The sequence below is a fragment of the Euwallacea similis genome, chromosome 5 (assembly GCF_039881205.1).
Source record: "Euwallacea similis isolate ESF13 chromosome 5, ESF131.1, whole genome shotgun sequence".
Taxonomy (NCBI): domain Eukaryota; kingdom Metazoa; phylum Arthropoda; class Insecta; order Coleoptera; family Curculionidae; genus Euwallacea; species Euwallacea similis.
The window spans coordinates 5,403,279-5,429,788 of record NC_089613.1 but is presented as its reverse complement, the minus strand read 5'-3'; the positions used below and the strand labels follow the sequence as shown (position 1 = coordinate 5,429,788).

At 34.3% G+C, this 26,510-nt stretch overlaps 1 protein-coding gene and 1 long non-coding RNA gene across 4 annotated transcripts in view; one reads left to right on the top strand and one right to left on the bottom strand.

Moving 5' to 3' along the window:
- LOC136408862 (uncharacterized) overlaps nt 1–26,510 on the bottom strand; it is a 133,549-nt gene that overhangs the window by 88,184 nt on the left and 18,855 nt on the right. The gene's annotated exons all lie outside the window — the stretch shown is intronic.
- LOC136408861 (uncharacterized) overlaps nt 1–26,510 on the top strand; it is a 37,820-nt gene that overhangs the window by 7,552 nt on the left and 3,758 nt on the right. For 2 of the 3 annotated variants that reach the window (XM_066390052.1, XM_066390053.1), the window contains exon 2: nt 25,716–25,767. In XM_066390052.1, coding sequence (XP_066246149.1) covers nt 25,716–25,767 — 52 coding nt within the window. Of the gene's footprint in view, nt 1–22,497; nt 22,693–25,715; nt 25,768–26,510 lie in introns of those variants that run through there. The other variant, XM_066390051.1, reaches the window with a different exon arrangement.

Below are 26,510 nucleotides of genomic sequence, written 5' to 3'. Positions count from 1 at the left end.
TCCTAAGCATTACACACGTCTCACTTTCTTGGAAGTTGGCATGAAGGCAGCAAAAGTGATGACAAAAATGGCGAATTTGATCGAATTTCTAATCCGGACAATGAAGCCAAATAATAAAGAACAAATCCGGAAACACTGTCTGATATTACCAGTTAATTCAGATATTTGTTTCATACTTGCGGTTGGGTAACTGACTCATACCAACCGAGTGCAATCTAATTACTCATTTGCCATATAAGCTCGAAAAGTGTGTTACAGATGTGAAGTTATTACACTCACTATTTATTACATGACGAATCTGACACACATATTTTTTACAACGTCCCGATAAGAGACATTTTTTGAATTAGTGTTTACCCATATACGAAGTCATCGACCTCTTAAACTACTAAAAGTACGTACGTATTTGACGTGCACTATTCAAATATTGTCGTTTTGAGAGTAACATACGAATGTCAATATTAACGTATCGTACCTGTGAATGTTTGCAGACGCATTTTATAATGTTTAAGCGCATTTTGATTTTTTCTTTTTGGCTTTATCTGAGGCTTAAATGCTCAATAAGTTAGAGAAGGAATTTGTCATAAAATGCCGTTTGTATGTTTGTTTGCTGGGATGTTTCGAACAATGACTTTCGTATATCAAATGCGGCTTCATCTAAGATAACGTCCAGATAAGATTCCTATATGAAATTTTTAAGATAAATTCCGTGCGTGGCGCCTGGCATACACAATATCTTACATGGGGGAAGACAAGTGCATGTACGTAAATACCATGAAATATAACCACTATAAATATGTAGCAATATGTAAGCAAGGAGACATACACGTTGGGTAGTTATCTCGGATATTTTCTTTATGAGAAAAGCCAACCAGAGGGTCAATACTGCCGAGGTTGCTGATCCTCTTCGTGCCTTCTCACAGAATTTTGCGTCAGTGCAGTCAGGGATTTGATATGATTACTTGAATTAATTTTAGCACCTACTTATTAAATACTCTTAATAATTAGGAAATTTCAAGGAAATTTGTCTCGGACAGTCGAGAATGGACAAATTTCGCCACCTATGTTGCAGAACCCGGAACATCTCTTACTTCCATAGAAAGGAAACGTGTTAGAGAAGTTGATAAAGTTTGAAAACCTGTAGTTCACACACTATCATTATGACATAGATCAATGAATACCCTAAAATTGCTGTCTTTGAATGTACCTAGTTTTCAAAATGATTCCATGTGGAACAGAACCATACTGAAACCCAAAATCCGTGTGTGACCTCGCTGGACCTCTGCTAATTACTCAACCGAGGTGCAAATTTGACTGTTTATACAGAAGGTCTGAGAGATTGTTCAGTCTGAAGTTCATTGGCGTAGAAGGTCCATTTCTGAAGATAAAGTATTTAAAAACTTTCCTTTTGAGAAAGGAAAGTACTTTGTCACTGCAATTCTTCGCATAATCCTTCAAATGCGCTTTCACCAACCCTCAGATAGGTTTCCATTACCTCCCTGTTTCACTCTGTTTGTAAGTAAAAAAATCATTAGTATGTTTCCTTTTAAAAGTGCAGCTCTCAAGAATGACCGTCGCTACTGACCTTTGTCCTGTCTTAATGTTTTTCTGAGAACTCTTCATAACTGCTCAATATTTTGCGATAAATTCAGTGCTGTATTGTCCATTTTTATTGTTAGGGATTTGCAACTTTAATTTTTAAAAAATTAGCAAATTCTGAGCTTAAATAGACAGTGAAGAAGGCGCTAAAGTGCTCAATATTTTGTCCAAACTATCTTGAAAACTCTCCTGAGAATTTAAAGAGAAAAGAGAGCACATACTTCATGTCTCTTTAGAATTGAACTAATTCAAATAAAATTATTTTACTTGTGGAGATAAAGAATTTGGCCCCACCACTGAAATTTACGAATTCGACATTTGCAATTCCAGTATTTCCCAAACGGAAAAAATTTCGATTAAAATACCCATCCGATCACAACCAGAACAAGGTCTAATAGCGAAATAAAACCAAATCGAGTGCAATTTGATTATCAGCTCCACACGTAATTAATATAGTATTAATTAGTATCGCTAATTAGATGCCCATAATGGGTTCTGTATCTCCGAGTAAGTTACTCAATTAATATCGAGATTACGTTGACTAATTCCACTTCGTCCATAGCTAATTAGGTGTTAAGATGCTTGAAATTGATGTTATGACATATCGGTAGTTGGCCGAGAAAGTGCTTAAATTGGGTAAAATCGCTTGCAATGGATCGAAATATAAGTTTTTATGGATGCTTCTGTAATTTATCAGAAGGAAAAATGGTCCTAAATTTCCCTTTAAAAATCTCAATCATAGATGACACGAGCATGTGCTAACACGCGGTATACATATGCTCGTGCCCATTGTGATCCTTATTCCCTTGATTAAAAAATCTGCCTCACCCCTTTTTACTCATAAATTATGCTAGATTTAAAGGGGGAGTTTCATAGAAAAGCTTTTTTTCGAACCCAGCATAATTGGTTGGGTCATGTCATCATGGGGGCCTTAACATACTCTATATGCATATTCAAAAATGTGATCACTTCATACTCGTCTAGACAGTAATAAATCTGATAGAAATAGTTCAGTTCTGTTATTTTCTCCTCATGGTTAATTTAGAACTTCATCCAGTAATAAATTTTAGAGGTCAATATGCAGGTATCATGTCAAATTTGACTGGAGTAAAAAACGGGAAGCAGAATTACAATCTTATGCAGGGTGGTTCAAAATTTAGTGCGAATATTTTTGAGATTAAAGTAAAACTGTTTCTACCTATAAACATGTCTTAAAATGCACCCCTTAGGAGATAGTCATGGAAAATTGCGTGGAAAAAATCGATTATGTCAAATTGTGATCACAGTTACCGATCAAATTTCATGAAAATTCACAAGCCCTTATTTCTTTAGGCGCCCTATTCATTTTTTGCTTCAAAAATGATGTTAACCTAATTTCAGAAGAGTTGGGGGGGGGGGGGGGGGGGGCCCTCTGCATAGCCCACATTTCAGATTTCCACCGAGAAACTCTAAATTTACCAATTATCATTAGTAGGCCATAAAAGAAATTTAAATTTTGATGTCTTCCGTTTTTTCTATACAATTAGCCGTTTGCGAGAAAATCGTTGTTGAACGAAAAGGCAGTGTTGTCAAAATGACAAAACTAAAAAACTTGGCGGGGTGTCACCGCTGCGACTTTCTTATATTTATTCTCTTTTTTGATATTTTTTCTTTTGTTTTTTAGTGTTTATAATTATTGTTGACACTTTGATTTAGTTAAGGCTTTTCTCCCTGTTTTTCTTTCCTCGAGAGCGTTAACTGGAAAAAAAATGCCTCCCTACAACCTTTCTGAAATTAGGTTTACATAATTTTTGAAGCAAAAAAATGAATAGAGGGTCTAAAAAAATAAGAGCTTGCAAATTTTCAAGAAATTTGATTGGTAACTGTCATCACAATTTGATATAATCGATTTTTTTTCGTCCAACTTTCCAGTCCAGCTCCGAAGGGGTGCATTTTAGGACGCCAGTTTGTAAGAAGAATTTGACCTCAAAAATATTCTCTTAAAATAATTGCACCGAATTTTAAATCACCCTGTATAGACAATATAGCAGTACTCGTAAGAAACCAATGTGCTGAATGTAGTGGCGCGAAAAGGAAAAACTGGCAATCATTCCAGGAAAAGAGTTATTATTTCGTTCACGGAAACTGGACTCCTTGAAAGAGCTTCTTGAGGGTAACAACTCCATTCTTCACAGAAATGAAGCGTTTCATTAGCGTGTCCTATTGGCTTTAACAGAACAGAGAGAGAAATATTCGTCTGTTGTAAGTAGTAAAAATTCTGTAATTTTTTCTGGGCTATAAATGTCTGGTTACTAATTAGCCTCTGCATTTTAAACAAATTACCAATAATTGTTCCTCGCAAAAGACAGCGGCGTTACACTCCTTATTAATTTTAATTTGTGTCCAAACAGCTCTTCAAAAAGAGCTATAAAATAGGAAAACAATAACCTTGTGAAATGTAAAATAGGCCATAAATTTTACTGAAAATCTCATCTGCCTCGAGCCATTTGTAAATGGTAAAAGCTGATTATGTTAAACACATCCAAATATTAAAACAATTCGTTCGTAAAACACGAATAGTTAAAATTGTTTATGAAATATGGTCATTTTCGCTTTAATGATGCCCAGAAATGACTTATAAAACGCCTATTTTGACTTTAATATTCGCTGGGAGTTATCGTGGAAACTATGTCAACGTTAACGTTAACCTCTCAGTTAATAACTTGCGTTTGGACACACGTTTAGAGTGCAATAAATGCATTTTACGACTTATCTCTAATGAGACAAAGTATTTAGCGGTAAAGAATACAAGAGTAATTAATTTTATTAGGAATGTAAATGTCCAATAAAACAGTCAAATGATTCGTAAAATATATGAGAAACCGAACATCTAACCTTAATAGATATTGCCCAAAATTGAATGGCTAAAGGTAATAGTGTCGTATTTTTTATATTATTTTAGTAGTTTTTGAAAAATTTTAATTGAATTTTTTTAAATTTTACAATGCACGAAACCGTTTAATAAAATCGTGACAAGAACTATTTTATTTGGAAATCAATTAAAAAGTTTATTCTTATCATTCCTAATATATACTCACCATCAAGTAGGTGTGTTGAAAGAACAATTCTTATCACATTTTTAAATATAAAACGCATTCAGGATCGATAAGATGCTGGAAAGTCCATATTTTCGTTGAACCTGGTGTTTTTGTCATAGTATTGAATCATCAAGTTTGAGCATCTCCATATTTCTAATAATTATCAGAATGTAATATCTTTTTTATATAGCCGAAAGCGCAGTAGAATTTTTTGTAAATTATGAAATACTTCACTTAGTTTTTGAGGTATCCGAATTTCAAATTAAAAAAATGGTAATCTTGTTCAAGTATTTTGTGTATGTTTGTATATTCAAATCTTGTGAGGCAATACTGACTTTACTCGCAATTTAGACAAGTGCCTGGATAATGGATAGAGCTGAACGAACATTGAGGAGAATGAAAATTTGTAAACTCACAGAAAGTCTTCCATCGGAAACATGAATATTTCTATGGGCTCTAAAATAACCTTTGTGATAAGTGACCCACATAAAAGTGAAATTCAGAATCAGGATCATAGTAATAATGATGAGACATACAAGCACAAACTGCAATAAATTCGCTTATCTTGTAACAATGTTCCAGATAAGTTGGTGAAGCTTAGCGGAGATGACCTTAATCCGTTATCTGTCTCTATTACTTAACTTAATAATAGTAATTTTACGAATTGTGCGGATTAAGACGTTTTTGGGCAAAGTTACATATATTTCTTGCAGTACAAAATGTGTAGATTAGATAGTTAGCAGTGCGCTAATTGATAGTTCGCATGGAGCTAAGTCGGAAGAGTTTGCAGGCCAAGGAACACCACAGAACTTATTTGGAGTTCGAAAACCTGTATAATAATGAAATCCGCCACCAAAGTACCTACTAAGTTGTTCTTCAAAATGTAAATCGTTCGTTTTAAATGCGCGTTTGCTCAATAATAATTAACAACAATTTTCCCGGTGCCAGATGTGCATTTGAAAAACAGTTGGTGTATCCCGTTTCTCTCTTCTGATAATTCATTTGTTTAGAACAAACGAATCTGTTTACGCCTTTTAATTCAATTGTTCCGCGTTTCGTCAAGTTCACTTGGTCGGAGGAAGTTGAAAGCGTTTGCATAATTGGACAGTCAGTACTTACATTCAAATGTATTAAAGAGATTTTGTTCTTAACGAAATTACGATAAAAAGCTGGCAGTAATATATGTAGGAAGAGTTCGATTTTAAGCTAGTATTATTAGAAATAATATACTTCTTATGGTAATGAAGTAATTAATCCCCCTTAGTCACTCTGCAAGCTAAAAATTGAATGAACTCCATTTACAATATTCTAATAATCTGCAAAGTTGATAGAAGTCTTGTCAACCTGTGTGAACTTTCACCTTAAGTGATAGTCAATTAGTGGCGGACCTAGGAGCAGGCGGGTCTCACTATACAGTTCGTCGTTATGTACGTCGACCAATTTTTGATTGTCGAAAGAATTTTACAAATGAATATATAATATCTTTGTTTCTTTTTTTTTGAAAATTGCGTTAATCTGCATGTTTTTGGTTTTATTAGAATCAAGTCCATATGCTTCAAACTACAAAAAATCCCCTTACATTCCTTATATTGGTTTAATATGGAATAAGTCATCAGCGCACCATACCGTGTTTAAGACCAGCAATTCTTTCACAGTATTCCTTATATAAAATTGCGTCCAGAGCTACTTTATTATACCCATATGTGATCCTTTTTCCACCTTACTAGTCAGTGGCGCATCCAAATGGAAAGGTCAAAGTAAATTACCTCATAGCGTCCGAGACTAATTTCATTTTTCAAATAAACGATTTGTTTGGATTTGAGCTGCTTTTAAACCATAGACAGGGCATTATGCAGGTGTCTGCACATGCCTCGAAATAATATACGACCATCCTGTATAGCAGCATGGCGCCTAATTCCGAATTCAGTTCGAATTGATCCGAAACATAATATCGAAATGGTAGTCCATTTGTCTGGCGTAAATGAAAAAAAATCGTGTTAAAAGCCTACACAATTTGTCCATTTGATAGCTCTTATTTATCGGAGTAATAAAAGTTCGTATTAAGGACGTTCAAACGGGGACCTAAACCCTGAATTAAACGCAAAATATAAAGAAAAACATTTATGGTGAGTCTTAGTTAGAATTTCCTTAATACAATAAATTTCTATTCAATCATATAGTAACGATATTGTGTATTTCATTTCACATGCAACTTTTAAAGGTGTTTAGTTTTTATTTACCAAACGCCTATTGGGCGTTTTGCATAATCTTTAATATTTATTATATTTGATCGGTTACAAATGGCTAATTAAAGGAACAGAAAAAAGTCGATTTGAATAACATAATGTTCATTGATTTTAAATTTATTCGGTGTCTCTTATTGGTTTCCTGTAACAGATATCTGACAATTATTCATACGTGTTTCTCTGCTGGGTTGACGAATGCCTCCAGGCTCTATGGAAATTTAAATGTTGTTCTTGTTAACGAGGAAATATTATCTCTTTGGTGAGGGAAAAAATGTGTTTCATGTGTTCATAGATAGCTCAGTGTCTGTAGCACGGCAATTTTTGAGTTGCCTAGAAGACTGCCAAAGCCCATTCCCACAACGAGGGAATTTCACCTCTTAAATTTTTTAGATTAGAGACCTTTCAAGAGTGTGAGCGAAGAAGTGAATATGCTTGAATCATGTGGAAATTCTATGGGCATTTGGAGAAGTGTACAATAATTCTTGCACAAGAAAAACTACTTACAGAGAGATGAGAAGGTTAGAGGAAAAAGCAAGAATACTCAAATATGGGAGAATGAGTGAACTATTATTTCAATAAATAGAAAATGTTAAATATTTTTCTTACCATAAAGAAGGGAATTATATCAAACTTTAATGTCCCTTAGACCAATTCTCATTGTTGGTGGTGATTTGATTTCCGTTATCTACCAAGCCAAATACGAAAACTCCCCAATTATGCCAATCAAGCAGCCCACTATCGGTGCCGTTGTTGGCGTAAAACGACATAAACGAAAACAAATCATATGCAAAACGAGTGACATAATTAGACTTCTAGATTCTTCCATTTTTCAATTGAATATGCATTAGCCAGTAAAAAAACATTAAAATACAATACCTCAAGAGCTAAATTTACTCACTAATTATCGAAGACTGGAATGAAGAAATGAACACTAATGCTAAGTGGGTCTTATCATTATAAATCCACAAGGTTACGTTTTGCTTCCAGATGTTTGCGGTGAAGAACAACGTAAATTGTTATTATAAGGTCTTTTCAGTTTTCAGAAGAAATTGTAACATTTGAATTTTGCACAGAATCGTATTTGTTAGAAAGAGATTTTGCCTTTTGAGGAATTCTTATGAGATAGCACCTTGTTAACCTTGTTAAAATTGTTTCTTTAGATTAAAAAAAGAAAGGTTTATTCGAGTTATCAAAAATCCGAGGTAAGCTATTTGCTTAAAATATGTTACAATTAGCAAGTCATGGAAGTTGTCAAAAATTATAGAAACTCTGACAAATTTTTCTTTGGTTTTGCTTTAAAAGTTTCTCATAAGCGTAATCCGAATATGTCAAAAATCTATAAAACATGTCAGAAATACATTATAATTACAAATTTAGGCTCTTCAACAAAGTCTCAGTTCAGGTCAGATTTTAGACTAATTTCTTTTAGGATTTATTTTAAGAATGCCTATTAAGCGCCGTTTGAGGGTGTCAAAAATTTCGTTCACGTTCCTTAAAAGTTACCAAAAATATTGGAAATTTTAGATTCTTTTTTGCTGGATGTCTTATTTCATTCTATCAAACCCATTTGGCAGGTGTCAGAAGTTTTACTATGGTCTTAGTCATGTCAGTGGAGTAAGGCGAAAGATTGTAAGAATCTGATATACTAAATCTTCAAAAACTACGCCAGTGTCTTTATTATCCCATTACTCATTAGTAGATCAGTTTCAATGTTACAAAAAAAAATCTAATTTAGCACAATTCGAGAATGTCCACTACACAGAGTATTTATAGAAATACGTATTTGTTTTATTAAAGACTAGATATAGTCGCATTGCTAACTTTACAAATTACCTGTTAATCAAGAAATAATAAAAAATAAAAAAATATATTAATAAGTCGGTTATGAAACCATTAAAAATAGATTCTTACTTCAGGTGCTTAGATCAACAATTAATTTGGAAGAAAAATTATTGCCTTCGTCACAATTTAATATTAAATTTTTCTTGTGCATAATTTACATAATAAGTTAACAAATCCCGACTACTGGTCTAAATATTTGAGTCAACAGAAACAGGTATATCGCATAACAAGAGAAACTATAAAGGAAGTATCATAAGAAAAATATTTCTTACTTTGATTATGCCTTATTTGTTTGAAATGGGCACATAAATTTGGTTACAAAGTGGAAAGACAAATGAGAAAAGCAAGTTTAGCATAAATTTAAATATTGAAAATTACGGGGAATGGAGGAAGTACCGCAGCTGTTAATTTGAATGTAAGTCCTGGTACCTTCTGCTCGAGGAAGACATTTTATTATTAATTAGGCGTATAATTGATGTTTCGGCATTTCAGGTCGTAAGTTATTTATTTATGGGTTTCTTATGCGAGCCCATAAAGCACTTGACACCTAGATTGGATTGAAGCCCGTGCAAGCTGTACGAGGTTGATAATAATTCAATTTTTGAAATACAAAATGAAATGTTCTGAAGTCAGACAAAAGCGTGAAAATTAATTGTTTTCCAAAAAATGCTCAGAATTAATAATTCTTTAGCCTTTCTTCAAATTACATGAAAGATTCTGAATATTGCTTAATAAAGTTTCATCAAACTGCAAATCTTTTGAAATCCCAAGAATTTTCAAAAAACACCTGAGAGGTAGTGAAAGAGACCCTGCGAAAGCCAAAGAATCTCCGAAAATTTCTAAAAATTTACTTGAAAAATCAAATCGTTTTTCATTAATTCTCCTTGAAAGTCTCGAAAAACTATTGAAAATTCTTTAAAAAAGAAAGACATCGTCGAGATTGTTTTATTAGATCAATAAAAATCTCTTGAATATTTCAGGAAATCCAAATCCCTCTTTCGTAAAGTCGCGAGTGGTAAAGTGGTGCATTAACAATGTAAAATCTGGCGAACTTTCAGGTGATAGAGACGTATTTTTAAAGCTGTAAAGTGAGGATATTTGTACTCGAACTAGTACGTTTATAGAGTTTTAGGGCTTTATAAGCTAAAAAATGTATTTGTTTTTTTGTGAAGTAGTAAGTAAGAGTATATGAACTAACAAAACTTGCTGGTTTTAAATTAAACATTGGGACTTTTGAGCTTGTGGTTTCCTCAGGAGCTTTTTGAAATCAAATTGTGAGGGCTTTTTAATTGGATTTCATGTCTTGAAAAGAGAAGGTTGGTTTTTATGCTTTCAAATGTGAGTGCATTTCAGATTTTTCAATCTATATTTTCGGGGTCGAAACCGAGGAAACATGTTTTTGGAGTGTTGAGGTTTTTAACATTAAAAAGTAAGGGGTCCTAAACTGCTTTTCAGTAATTCAAAAGTGGGGATATTTGTTTAGTGAAGTATTAAAATTAGTATGTATATAGTATATATGTAGTATACATAATAGTATAAGTGGTACAATTATAAAATTTTCTTTGGCCTCAAAGTTGCAAAATGTTGTAGATACTGATATGGCACAACGGCAGACTTCTCGTCAAAGAGAAAGAGACCGATAAGCAAATGTTTACTTTGATAAGTGTAGTCTTGCAATATACGTCCACCACAGTAATGACCTTTCCAATCTGAATGTCAAGAACCTTGAATCCTTAATTGAAATTACAGAACATTCTTAGAGAAGAGAATTCAGTCGACTACAGCCATTAAAAGCCTTAACAAAATCCCGTGTTAATTTCCTAGAAGGTTCCATTACTTATCATAATTTGTGTTGACTCCAAGACTCCAAACACTTACTGCGGCGCAATTTGATATAATCGTGTTTTTGATCCAATTCAACCTACATTTTAATCTCCTTGGTTTAACAATGTTTGCAAATACCTCTATTCATTCATTATGCGTAGTGCTTGAGTGGAACCACCACCAGGTGCTTATTCTGTAAAATAATACATACGCCAATAATAGTACCAGTATCCTCGGCGTAGTTTAGCGCAAATAAACAATATGTTTGCAATTTTCATTAGCGTGGAACCAAGCTGTAGGTACCTTCATTAACGTTATTGACTTAAGAATTACGCTCCTAGGAAATTTTAAAAATAGCTTAAAGTTTTCTCAGACATGTTGTTGCCACTTAGACACATAGTAATTGCTGGTCTGGAGGTCTATGCAGGTGTAAATGTCGTCCAAATTGGTGCAAATTGTGTCACAATCAATATAATTTGCAGATAAAGATATTGTAGCGGTAAAGGTTATAAATATTTCCATAAGGATTAGATTGAGGTATAACTTTATACAGAAATGTGTAGGTTGTCAAATGAAAACTTTGAATTTGAGACCATTGAATTAGATTAAATTACTAGACTGGGCAAAATGCAGCCTCTATTATAACCAACAAAACTTCTGGAACAATTTCCAAATTTCTTGAGCGGTTTGTTTACCGCAGGCCACGCCCAGCCGCCGACCGGCCGGTCGGCTCTAGCGTATTGGCGCAGCGTCGGCTCATAGGGGCTAGTTCAAGTCTTCCCTGCAACTATAATGCGCTATACCTCTATCTGATACTTATAACCTTTCAAACTTGTTAAAGAATCTTCTGAGACTGTGATACTACCCTCTCTCTTTCTCTATATAAAACAAATGGGCCACACCTTCCCGACATTTCCCTAAGTGAAACATTGTTGCTAAATTGTCAAAAATATGGCCCGTCATTAAATTTAAATAATGCCCGTAGCGTGTTACATTGTGTAAATAATGCGCAGAGATTTCACGTTGATTTCCATGTCCAAGGGGCGCCTCCTATATTATTATTTTATAGCCCACTTTGGCTCTTTGAAAAATGATCCTGATAATCACGCGATGCCCGTGTATGCACGAGGCGAGAAAACAAAACCCCGGGCCCATAAATATCATCATAAGTTATTGAAATTTAGGTACCGTAAGCAAAGATAATCCTTGAATAGGCTGGACTTACGTGGTTACCTACCAAAGATTACCACCTCCTAGCGACATAATCCACATAGAAGCAGCTTTTAGTGAAGCTACAATTCCCTGCTCAATTACTGAATACCTAAAGTTCAATATCTCCAGAAAAAATCCGTGCTATTCAGTCGCAGTTTACGCATTTTTGTTATTTTAAAACTACTTGAAAATACTATAAAATACGGGGATTAAACTGTGATTGCGTGAGATGATTGATAGCCATCATCCGGGTTTTCCAAGCAAGCTATTACCAGACTATTATCTTCATAAAATCGCAGTAGGTAGGGAATCTCTTCAGTATGTCCCTTTCGCTTCTAGCATCCATACTAAACTTCTAGATTCAATTAACACGCAATCTGGTCGATCTTTAATTGGATTGGTCAAGACTAAACACGGCTTATCTTAAAACATAAAGCGCATGAAAATATGAAGTGGAATAATTACCATTTAACACGAGATGGACATTTGCAAAACGGTAGAGTGGCACCACATAACTGCGATCTCTTTATGACACTTTAAACACAGAGGTGAAGTTACAATACGAATGCTACTAGAACCTGATTGATCGGAGAGTGATAAGGAAAGAGGGTCTCCTTACTTGGTATCGCCCCTGAAATACGTTAATTGGCACAGGAGTTATAAGAACTTCATTAGCGGAATTTAAAAAGCACTTGTCTATTTAACAGCTATTGCTAAGAGGCTTCTTGTGTGGCTGGCCAAGTGCAGAAATGTTTCCTCCAAGATTACATCTTGACCATTTGTACCTGATTGTGTGTACCTACATACATGTATTTGGAATTTTTCCCAACCGCGCCTCCAATGGGTCACTTTTACTTCTCCCCTTGGAACTTCACACTCTTTGGGCTTAAGTGGCCTGCAAGAGTATTTTCCCAACATGATACTGCTCTTCTCTACGGAGAATCCTCAATGTCCATAATGCTATTTGTTTAGTTTGCAAGAAGAATTTCTTCTTTGCTCTTTTACCGGATGTTGGAATTAATGATGCACGATCGCCTGTTTAAATCGAGAATTAATTTGTTTGCTAATGAAGAGGTTAACACTTTGAGGAATGGCTGGGTAAGGAAACCCACTTGCCGATAAATTCATAATTGTTTACAGATGTACAGATAAAAAATGTGAGCTTTTTTTGTACATATTTAAGTGTAAATTAGCGCAAAAAAGCATATTTACAATACAATATTGAAGTTTTTAACCTATCTGGAGCATTTTTTAAGGTTCTTAGGTCAGCAAATATATTCCCGGTACGCCTCTGTTTAATACCAATCAAGATTTAAATTTCCTGTCAGAGCAGAAAAAAATCTATTTGCAATGCCGCCGTTAATTTTTTACAATTTTTCTTTATTGAAGCATTTTTTAGCTCGGTGCGTTGCGTTAGCAAATTAGCATATTCCTATGTCACTGTTTATTTACCAATCATCACACAGATTTTATGGTTTATTTAGAACACTAAGGATTATAATTATTGTGAAATTAGAGAACAAAAAAGTTCACTTGCAATACTGTAAACATGATATACATTTTACTACATTTTGAGAGTTACTGTTTTAAAAAATCGGAGTAACAAAGGTTTATTCGGAATGCTGTAAGTAAAAATTATGCATTTTTTCCTGGCGGAGATTAAGAAATGATTTCAAGCATGTTACTCTCCAGCTAAGGTAAAAATTTGAATTTTCATTTATTTTACAGACTTGATACGCCTCTGGTTTCATTTTCAAACTTGCCTTTAACTATATCCAACACACCCCCTGCGACCGTAAACCAGCAAACATGTTCTATAACCGAATTGCCCAGGAACTGCTTTCATTCTCTCCCATACACATTAGCTGATTTATTTATGGACACCTGAACAGTCGGATCTAAGCCCGTTAGATTTCACAGAAAAAGGTAAAAAGAACGCCACGGGGAGCGGCTTCATCCCCTGTGCGTAATTCTAATAGATCATGGCCTTTTCAGTGTGAATTCCTCTACTTTAAAGGTATAATTGAGTCGGTTACATATTAAGGAAAGTGCGATATTTTGGAAAGTGGCAAAACAAGTTGTTAAGCCCTTAAATCTACAATCATTTCAATCAATATTTCATGACATGTTAATTGCCACCTACAACGTGCCAGTTTACATGACCAATATCCAAGGAGATTTACCCCCTGGCAGGAGCGGTAATATGGAAGATATATTAGTACCTATACATACCTTCACTTAACTAAGTTGTTTATTAAAATTATAATTTATTGAGGCTAAACTCGTGCGTTATTGATGAGAGTCTAATAAATCTCTATTAAATCTAGCTGTAGAAGAGCAAACAGTATTAGTTTCTGAGATAATGAGGAATGTCTTATCGGATGGCGATTACACTTATTTAAATCTGCTAGTGAGTGCTGCAGCTGACTCATTTAAACCCTGTTAATTCTTTCAGTGTCTGAAAAAAGGCTTTTGCAGGATTCGCAGTTTTGCAACTAACTTGTGCGCACAACCGAACCAAACAATACCAGTCAGTGACCCACGAAAGTGCCAATTCAGGTTCAAAGTTATAAGAAATTAATAAAGTCTTTCGTACTTTGTATTTGCGATTACTGTATCAATGGGTATTTTAACACCTATGGGCAACGTGGTGGGTACGTTGCAACAAGAACATTAATTAAATTTTAATAAGCCTTCGAAATCAAAAAGCAATTAGGCCTTTTACCGATGAATAAATCGACAATAAAGGTGTCAATAAATATGTCAATATGTTGGCAATAATGGGGTCGTAAAATGGCTTCGTACGGTTGTATGCGAAATGGCTTATTAAACGCTTACGCAAAATGTTGGGAGCGGGATGTGCCCGAAGACACCTAGTTGACAACGGGGCCCCTGGTGAATGCACCTGGAACTAGTTTTGATACTGAAAATTTCCCAAAATTACTCAAAAGTCTCGATTTTGGCTACCCAAAAATCTAAAAGTCTTAAATTCACACGAAACAATAATTTTTCATCGGATGAGGACTAAACTGTGTAAGAAGAAAAAAAGACCAAAAACTGGACTGAAGTGAAATGAAGGCCCAAATAGTGCGCTTCATGCGAGACATAAATCGGATTATTTTTGGTACGTCATAGCAGAAAGTCATGTTCACACGTATCTCCCTGCCGAGGATAGCGATGTTCCCACGTATCTCAAAAGTAGACTTAAGTAATTAATTACCCTGAATTGAAGATCCAAATGTTCAGCTGTTTCCCAGGGAAGGGTTTTTGGTTCTCTATTTGTCATGAAAAGTCTTTAAGATGTAGGAAACAAAGATTAATTCCTAACCACCGGACCAAAATTTTATTTTCTCCATTATCTTATCCTCCTCCAAATCGACACTTTTCTTTTTTTGTTTAGTGTTTGACACATTTCACTCTCGGTACTCTATACTATATACTTCGTACTGTCTCTCTCTTCCTCTCACGAACTTTTTCTCTCGCCTTGTCTTTCTCTCATCTATAATCCTGATATCATAAATCCCACCTGTAAAGGGTCGCAAAACAATTCGACCTTCGAATTTTTCCGGTCAGCTGTTACCATTCAAAATATTATTTATATTCTCCTAATCTCTCAGTTGGCGGGATTTGTCTTTACACTATAACTGAAGCTGAAAAGGAACGGTGAAAGGACCAAATCCGATAAAGCGAACAGCTTTGAAAGGATTATTTCGAATGTTGATTTCATAAAGGGCGAGCGCCTGACAAGGTACCAAGCTGAACTAATTCTTCACATTCGGCTGGGCATTTAGGTCCTTTTACACTGACTGTTTCATTATTCTTTATCAGTCGGACACAGGGCCTTATTAGATGTAAAATAATATTGACTTGAGGGTACCTGTTAAAGGTTTAACACCTCGTACTTTGACCAAAGTTAATACCGACATGAAAGGATTTAGGTGCCATATTTTTATTACCTAAATTTTTACCTGTGGAAATTACGTGATTGGTAGCCTCGAAAATCGAAACTGGTGGGCCCAATTTGAACTTCTGTTAGACGATTTACCTGGAATTGAGTCACAACCTTTCAGTTTTTGGGTGGCCTGATTCCTCTCTCATTTCGAATAAATCACCATGGGAATCGGCTAAAAGTGATAGCTAAATTGGGCTATATTTCTTTTATTTTATGGAGGTGACCGCACCTTGGGGCTGCGGCATTTTCGTAATTTAATTAACCCAGCGAAACCCGAAAAATTCAATTCCTCATAGTTGAGCCAAAGTATGATTCACGCGCCGAACAATATCTCAATTTTACTATGAGAATTGTACGGTTCTGGTGATAATTGTCTTTCAATACCGTATTAACATCTAAATGGTATACTCGTTTCAGTAAATTCCCACAGAGGTTTTGAATACTTTTCCATGTTATCTCTGAAAGCTGCAGCTTTTAGGATTTTATGTTCGATTTATTGGGTTACTAATTGATTTGTCGTCCTGCCCGAAGCGAAAGAATGCCACGGAGTTGTGGGAGATACGTTGATGATGATGATGTATCAGCACTTAATTTTTTTAGGAAAGAGTCTATAGTTTTCTCTATCAAGGTGTGATATGTGGTGTCACTCCTGGGGCATGTTTTAAGCCGCGCAATTCCACTGCTTCCCAGTGAACAAAAATACGAAATTTTTTACCTCTTTTGATTCTGGAAAGTGAAGGAGCGATGCGCCTATTTACCTGGGGGTGCTTTTTTTGATATGCGGAATATTTCGAATTGTGGCTTTTTGTGTTATGATGGGTCTCACTGTACGACTGATTTACATAATTAATTGATATTATTTTGAACTTTTAACTAGGAAATCATGTTTTAGACATTGAAATTTTTACTCTAAAAGATTTTAAATGTTCGATAACTGAGAGTTTTCTTACGGATGAAAGTCTAGACCAGGGGTCCCCAAACTTTTTTCAAACAGAATCGCATGGGAATATACAGGGTGGCCCCTAAGAGTGTTCTGATATTTAAGGAGCTGATTTTCTGGATTGTTCTAAGACGAAAATGTTGTATAAACGTATGTCCTAAAATGAGTCGTTTCCGAGGTATAAGGTGTTAAATATTAAGAAAAATAAAATATTGTTCTTTGTATTTTCAAAATGGCGTAAGATATTTTATTCAAATTTGGTATACCTACATTGTAGTCCGAACAGTACATTTTTCTTCTATTTAAAGAAAAATACTGTAATCATAGACGTGCGTAGGAATTACCATATTAATTGTTATAAGTGAATGAAGGGTATGCCACTGGTATTTTCCAAATCGGATACATTATAACAGTTGTTGAAAATGGCCACCATTTACCATAATACATGTGTCAATCCTTTTTCTCATGGACTCTCGAACAGATTAAAAAATACTGATTACTATTATTTTCAGCATAGATTTTTAACCAGACATTTTTTATTTTCCTCTTAAAAACGACTTATCGTAACAAAAACACACAAGAGATATTTTTGGTGTATTTTAAATGGATTATTTAAAAAAATGTATTCAATCTGGAAAATATTAGGGGCGTACCCTCCAGTCCTCCATAGGAATTGATTTGGTAATCCCTACGCACATGTATGGCTACAGCAATTGTCTTTAAATAAAAGAGAAATGTATTGTTTGGCCTAATGTGTAGAAAATATATTGCGCAAATTTGAAAATACGAAGAAAAATATTTTATTTTTCTTAATATTTAACACCCTATTTCTCGGAAACAATTCATTTTAAGACGTACGTATGTGTACTTTCGTCTTAGAACAATCCAGAAAATCAACTCCTTAAATATCGCAACACCCTTAAAGACCACCCTGTATAAAACTATGGACGAGCCGGATATAAAGGTTTATACGGAATTATTTTAATAATAAAACTGGTTGATTTTTTTATTATTTATGAAGATATATAAAATTATCAAAGAAAAAACACAAATGGATAAAAATAAACACAAATATTTAATGTACTTGTTTTGTAGATCTCCCAATGATTTTGTTCATATTTGATGCCGATTTACAAGTACCAATAGTCAAAAAATCTTTCAAATGATTATCAGTCAGTTTTGAATAGTTTTTTGATTTTAAATAGTTCAGTCTGGAAATATTTTGTTCACAAACGTTGTCCTTACAGAAGTAGAAATAATTTTTCTAGCAAAATTTTTAATATTGCTATACTTATTTTTTAATAACAAAGAATAAAACTGAATTAAATTTTGATTTTTAAACAGAGAATTCAAAATATTGTTAGATTGCAAATGTATCGATTCTAATTGCATATTCACATCAACCTCATCACGATCTACTTCAAATGAATTTTGGAACAAGATGAACATTTATTTATATTTACAAAAGTGTTTAAACCGCATATATAGTTCGTTTTCTAGCAATACAACTTTTTCAATGCAACTGAAAATGTAAAATATTATTTTGTTCCAATTGTTGCTTAAAAAAAAAGTAATTTTGTTTGAAATAATTTAATATGAAAAAAGAGTTTATGTACACACTTTCCTTTTCCTTGTAAGTTTACATTAAAAGAGTTAAGATATTTAGTCATGTTAAACAAAAATGCTAGATCCCATAACCATATGGGACCTGAAACTTCTGGTTATAACAAATTTGAATATAACGAACACTCGGTTATAAGATACTATAATTATTATTTTTTGAGCTTTGAGCTCAGTTATAACGAACCATTGGGAGATGCTGCTGTGAGCGAGTTATCTGGAAGCTCGCTCACAGGAGCAGCATTGTTCATTATCAAACGCAATAAAATGAGGGTTATAATAGAAATCAATTAGAAGTTTAAAATACCAAGCAGCTATTGTGTATAATTAATTTGTATATGTTTAGGTTTCGTTTAGACCCTTAGTCAACCATTCTTCAACCGGACGCAATTAGCTAACACTTGATTTGATGCTCATGACAAAAAAAATTAATTTAAAATTTCATCATTGGAAGCAATTTTACTATTTAATATGGTCTGGAAAAACATTTCTCAAAAGACAACTTCCAACTGTTTTAAACATGCTGGGCTCCATGTTAAAGAAGAATATATGTACAAACAAAGATGAACTCCCTCTTGCATAATGAATTTCAACACAAAACAACAGGGAAGAAATAGAATTGGATTTAAGCGAATGACCCAAAAACCAGCACATTTCTGATTTTGAGGAAATTAACTTAAATGAATATAACATGATTGGTCAACATGTGAAAGTTGCTGAATTTTCCAATGATATTAACATTGTTCAAATAACTGTCAATGATCAATATGAAAACGGTTCGAGCGATGAGGAGGAAGTTGATAGAAATGACGAAGTCTTAAGCTCCATGGCTCAAGAGGCCCTTCTGCTTTGAAGATCGTAACAAATTAGGCACAGATGACTTATCTAAAAAATGAAACATTTTTAAATGCGACAGATCTTTTGCAAGACAAAATAACTCCAGAGATATTGAAAAACCGCAAGATGCAGAGTTAAATTACGAACTTCTTTTCTACCTAAACTTCGATTTTATTTAAGATGTTTGTTATTTTTTGTTCTCATTTAATATATATCTATTTAATACAACAAAAAATTGAATAATTTAGCATTTGGTTAAAACAGAAATTTTGAATCAATCCGCTGCTCGACCATCGCACTTCAGTGTGGTACAACAAATCGCCATACTCAGATTCAATACATTCAAGAAAACTGTTTAAGATTAAGTCTAGTTTTTCTTAGAAAATTTATTGAAGAAACTACGATAGACATCACGTGCATTAAATTAAGCGTTTTCCCACACAAAGCGTGTTGATCGAAAATTTTCGTTACGCTTTTATACGACATTCATATTTAATACAGCGAATAATTCTGAATTTTTCACAACCAATTTGACTGCGGGCCTCACGGGCAAGTGTCAAGGGCCGGATTTGGCCCCCGGACCGTAGCTTGGTGGCTCTTGATCTAGACAGTTATAATTGCGGTCATTAATTCATAACGAATAATGTGGACATAAATATTGATACAAAACGTACTAGTTCCCATTTTTTACATCCAGTAAAAACAACACTTTTTTACCAAAAACAATTATTGTTCTTATCTAATTAAATTAATAATATTTGATTAAGAGGCAGAAGGTGCTGCACTGGGTTAACCTGTACTAACCCAAACTCATTTACACATGTTTACAGAAGTTGACGTGGTTTCGTCAATTCAAGGAGGTGAAATTTAACATCTCAAGCAAGATTCTTAAGAAATACTGAAAATAAATCACAGTGGCAACGCTTTTAGTACATTTTTCTCAATTACGTCGTCGGACATGTGTTGAACGCTAATGTTTTTAACAGGCGCCTACCCTGTCACCTAATAACATAATAGCTTACGATACGTTGATATCACGGCTTCATTAAAAACAACGAGAATTATCGGCTTTTTCACGCTCTTCCCACTTTAATCTGTATCTCTCTTAAAAGGAATTGTGGACTGATTGAAGGGCAATAAATGAAATGGGGATCTATTTCTGTATAGGTTCCTTTCGGTTCAGTTTTATACCTCCGGAAAGAGCTTTTGGGTTTTAATGCATTGCCTTCAAAAACTTATCACTGTAACACTGCTACACAAGGTGCTAATTTGCAATGAACTTCTAGGGATAAATTTTTATTGATGGACAGTGTCAATGGACTTCGGGCTGAAGAGAACTATTTAATCTTGACGCCATCTGGGATAATGAATGGAATGCGTTGTTGAAAACTCTGTCAAGATAGTGGTACTAAGCAGTATTTCAAACCGATTTTTTTTGCCATTTAATTACGCCTTAATTATTATCGATTAAGTAGTAACACTCCGGTCATATCCTGCAATCTCTGATACGTCTAGACAACACCTTGAACATGATACTCCTATGCCTACCCTTATAGCACTCTCTGTGGGAGTGAACCACAAGTAATCGATACTCGAAATCAATAATATTATCCTCTAACCATTTATCATTACGAAACAGGAATTGTTATGTAACATTTTTCGGTACGCGAGTCGAGAACATTATTTATAAAAATCGATATTAATCTTCATTATATTAATGACTCGATTCTTGTAATTGAACTTTAAGCCATTTAAAACTTGCATCATTTGAGATTATTTATTTATTTTGACTCTACATGACATTAAGTGCTAAACCTTTAGCGAACGGAGTATTTACATGAAAATAATGTGAGCTGAAGGTGAGGTACTTACAAGTTGAAATTTCCATATAAGCACGTCCCACACGCAGGCATCAGTTTACACAATAAAAGACAAAATTCCTAAATCCATCAGCGACATATTTCATCGGAAACATCATTCTTACAAGGGACTTATGTTAAGTACCCAAATCCGATACCTGTATAAATTTTATTGCTTCAACAGTTTGGGTCTTGTACACGGCTTTTGTTTCAAATTTATTGTATTCATTTGGTGAGCAATTTCTAATGCGATTTGCATCTGAGCAGTTGTGGGAACTATCCTGTAAATGGGGAAGTTTGCGACAAGCCGACAACAGTGGTGGAACCGCAACTAGAATTTTTTAGATCTTTCAGGAACGTTCTAGTACCTGACGATGGCCTCGACTCAGTCTCAAAATTAATTAAGTTAATCAAAAAACTTTATAATTATCCACTTTTGAAGGCAATAAAACGTCTTTTTTTAACCTGTTTGAGCTGACCGCAATTAACTCTCCCCAATTAATTCTGCTTCAACCATGGATTTCTCTGTTGTTGGCCTTGTTAAGTTAACTCGAACTAACCTGACAAATCAGGCTGTTTGTGGGTGAGTTTAAGACAGTTCCAATCAGTCAAAAACCAGGAAAAAAAATCAAATCATATCAAGTCATTTCCCTTAGTTTCATCAAGTATTTTACTTTTTTGCGTTCACCATCATTTCCCTGGCCCAAAAATGAAGGTTTCATGAAATATTTCATCTTTCTCTTTATTTATCTAGTTCATCTACTACTTTGCTTGCAGAGTTCCTTCATCATCTTTGCCTTTTTGTTCATCATCTTGTTTTTCAGCCTTCTCTCGCCTCTTTATTTGGGTGAAGATTTCTGTAAAGATCAGTTTTCGAAAATTCGTCTCTTTGACCAAAACCGAAAGTTATTTTTACTGATAAGTCAATGATTTCACACATTCACAGTTAATGATCATGGAAATCCGAGTTGTAAATCTAAAAAAGTTCTGAGAATATTATATTTCTTTTTTGGGGAGTCGGAAATTACTGATTTTTCCAGAATTTGGATCTTAAATTAAAATTTTCCAGGAGAGAATTAAAAGGGTTATGTAATAACTGTTTCCTCATTGCTATCTCCTGCCTTTAGAGAAAGAGTGTTATCAGATATCGCGATAAGAAGAGAAAAATGTTTATGATTTTTTTCAACTTCAAATCGAACCTTCAGGACCATCACTGTTACTATATGGGAAAATCAGATGGAAGATACTTGCATTCGCATCTGTTTTGATATTCGTTTTCCCCGAATTAAACTTGCTCGCTCAATTAAAAATGCCATAACAATAAAGGTTTTACGGCTGGGATTATGGATTTATAATACCTCATTAATCGATTAGATCCGAATATCTTATCGATAGCACTGTAAGTCAACTTGGCAACAACGTGATAAATTACGATATAAACATCGGACTAAGTAACACTTCAAGGAATATCAGAGATATACCGTCTCTGAGACGCGACGGAACCATTTTTTCTTCACTTTCAAAATGTATCTGCTTACATCCATGGCGTCTTTGGGTACTTGTTACGACGAAATGAACAAAACCGGAACAAAATTTGCCACTAATAAGTGTTCGGCATCGGTAGTGGTCGCGTGTTGGTGGATATGGTACCAAAGCTGGAGAAGTTACTTGGCAGACACCAAAGGTTGCATTTTTTAAATCAGTTTTTTAGTGTGATACATAACACCTATTTTTCTCTTACATTTGAAGATATGTATATTCCATGTCTTTTGGACGAGGTGGGAAACCTCGTCTGCGACACCAAAAAAGTTGACTTTCAAAATGATCAAAAACACTTATCTCTCCCTTCATAAATTTCTCGAAAGTTACTCGTGATTTCCAGGAACAAATATTAATTTTCATGAAAGTGCACCTAGATTAAGTATCTGTAGACGACATTGACCCACATACATTAATACATGTGTTTCTTGAAAAGTATAAACAAATTATGGAAATGCTTTTATTGTGAGGTGGTTTCTTGCAAGAAGGAATGCATTCGTGACGTAAACAGGTTGGAAATTTGTTTGTGAAATACCCATTTACATGCCATGATTAATTCTTCGCAAAAATGCTTAATGAAAGTGCCTATATAGCGTGTTGGGCTTGATTAAATTTTATTTGCAAATTTAGCTATCTTGGTATGTGCGGGTTTCGGTTTAAGCATAGAGGGTAAGTTTGGATAATAATTTCTTGCTTGCTATGCTAAACAAGCAGAAAAACAGCATTTTATGTCGAAACTGTTGCCATTGGCAAATTTTTGTCCTCATCGACACTGTGCCACTTAAGTTGAACAGACAGTTTTAGAGATATTTCCACTTGAATTTTTGCACCTTCACGTTTTTGTTGTCAGTTGGAATTTGGAATTCAATCTGGAAATATTTCAGCGAATTGTAAAATCAGATGTAGCTCATTTAATTGTTGTCGCGTTAAATATATTTTAAACAGGCATACTCCGCCACTGCTTATGGGGTTACATACCCCTGAAAAAACAGGGACGTTCAAGACCAGGTCATCAAATTCTGCCAGCGTAAATTCATAGTATATTTGATGCTATAGTAAATCTAAGAATACTGCTATCTCCATCTCTTAGAAACTAGAGGTGCCCCCGCCAACTTTACCGAATGATTCGAAATTTAGGGAATGCTCAAACAAGAAACTGAAATTTACTGTTAAATCAGTATACTAACATCTGGAAACTTTAGAAAATAGAAGTGTGCCAGTCTTAGTTTGTAAGTTTTCAATTTTAATTCTGAAACAACACAATTTTTTATTTTAAATATAACCGGCACTCCACTGGTTTTAACTATCCATTATTGCAGAAATAGGTGTTCAAATTAAAGTTTAATGCTTTACTGAAATCAACGCAGGAGTACTGATTTAATACCTATCAATACAAATAATTTTCGAAATTGCCGGAATTCCTGGGCGTTTTGCGATCTCTAAAAATACATAAATTAATGCTCGTAATTCGGGCTTTTACGCAAGTGTGAGGAATTTTTATATTATTTCTATAGTTCCCCCTTATCGCACCGTTTTGCAACAAAAATGTTTTAACAAGGTAAATGGTGCATTTTTATTACCTTTTGGGAATGTGTATTGTAGCGCCGACTTTGGCGAATTGCGTGGATGCGGGTTTCCCATGCGATAAAGCTGAAAAATCTTATTAGAGTTCCATGTTTTTATGATGTCGGTTTAATTTATAAAAATGTTTAAATGACAATACAGAAATTTGAATTTAAACCGACGACGTAGCAGAGGAATTCAAAGGAAATTGATAATTTTCTGAGACTGTACAGTAGCGGTGACCGCTATGAAACTAACAAGTGAGAATAAAAAATTCTATTTGTAACTAGTGAAAACGTTCCCAATATCTGCATTAAGATTAAATTTAACTGTCCTCTCTTAATTAAAAAGACACTATTAAAGAGGCAAAATGAAAACCGGCAATAACCTGTTGCAGCAGGCGGTGTGAAAATTTAAAGCGATAAAGGAGCATATTCAAATGGAATTGAATTCCTCATTTATGACTTCAAGATCGATAAATCCTTAATTGAATTCTTTGATATTTCCTACATGGTGGCCAAAGTTGGAGGGTTTCATAACCTTTTTCTTTAGTAGCAGTAACTCGATTTTGTCTCTCATACACACCAATACATCAATCACTTTTTCCTTTTCGACCGTGAAAGTATTTCATTAAAATATTGCCATTAAGACAAAATGTTTTCAAAATTAAAAAGCGCAAAACAAACTGGATCTAACTCAACATAGCACACTAATGAATAAATTGCTAAAATGTTTACATTTCCAGAGATATTTGTTAATCATTGTAGTGGCAAGTATTGCGCACTTTTTTCTATCAGCACTAATAAATTAAATGGTATTAATACTTCAAAACAAAGCATGATAATTGATAATTAATAAGCCGAAATAATGGAACTTGTATTCTCGCTTTGGTGGCTCCAAAACAGCGAATTTTGGCGTCCTTGGATAACTGACAATATGCCGATTTTCTGGACCGAATCCTGAAAAATCCAGGGAACTAAACCACTCACCTGCGCACAACTACTTCAAGGATTTCGGTTATCTTTTGGAGGTTAATCCAGTTTAAAATTTGATTTTTAGACACCCCGAGATGTTATCAGACACGAAATAAACAAGTCTATTAATTTATCAAACTAGGCATGTTTCAATTTTCCTAATTTTGACAGGATAACAACTAGGGATCATAGGTCAAATACCATTTGAAACGAATTTGATAAACTGGTTCAATCTGCCTGAAAATCGGTCAATGTATTGGACTTCCCACATGATTAATAAAGATTAAAAAGGTGCTTCGAGTATACTAGGTGCCCTAATATCTCGAGAGCTGAAACATATTTTACCTATACGTCCTTTACAATGACATTACTTGGTCACTGTGTACTCCAGTAATGTCAATCTGATGCTTCCAAAAACAAACTTAGAATTTCAAGTCAAGGATGTATCTAATAAATGGTTTGGAAAAATTCCATAAGGGGAACTTCGATGTATTATCAAAAACCCTTGTCTGCAAGTGTAAAAATTCTCATGTTCGTCATCAATGATACTCACTTCTTTCAATTTTATTTAATTAATTAAAAGTGGCGATATTGAGTGCATTTTGTAATTAACATGTTTCTTTTGTTACAGGAAATTAAAGCTACCAGTAAAGGCGTTACAGGCTCTGATTTTTCTTATTATGGTAAGTTGACATATGTACTTAAAGAATTCGAAATAAATAGCTTGAATAGTGTAATCAGCCGGGTTCCCACGGCGAGTGCACGCTTTACTTCTGTAAATTCACTAGGATTTCCACGATGTTTAAAGCTACAGACTAAGTTTGGGAAATTAGTCAGGAGACCACGTTTCTTGGACCAATATTGGAAGTTTCAAAAAAATGTAGATTAAGTCGGTTTTCTGTGGCGATTAAATGGACACGATTTTGCATTTGTAATTTTAATATTGATTTAAATTTTTGGTGTCTTTCGAATTTTCAAAATTCAGAAGAATCAGTCTTCCCACGATATCACGGTTTCCAAATGAAATCAGCTTCTCACTCTCAAGTTTGACAACAATTTTCATATTCTCTCAATTATCTACAAAGTTATATAAGTTCACTCGAGTCGATGGGCGAAGTTCAATATCGATATATAATTATCGATCGATAAATGAATTTAACTCAGACTACTTTCCACAGTCCAAGTCCATATGCCCAGCTTAAGTATTTCATACGATTCACCCAGCTTCCTACGTTGCCTGTATCAGGCGCTCCAAATTAAGTCTGGTTCCCACGTTACGTGGATTGGCGGATAACGTTCGAAAATGTTTTTAATGTTTAGTCAGATTTTCGGTAATTTCTATAGGTTCTTTCAGGTGTGAGCGAGTTATGAGCAGTGGACTTTATAATTTAAAATTAATTTAGTTGGGTGTTTATACAGAGTTGAC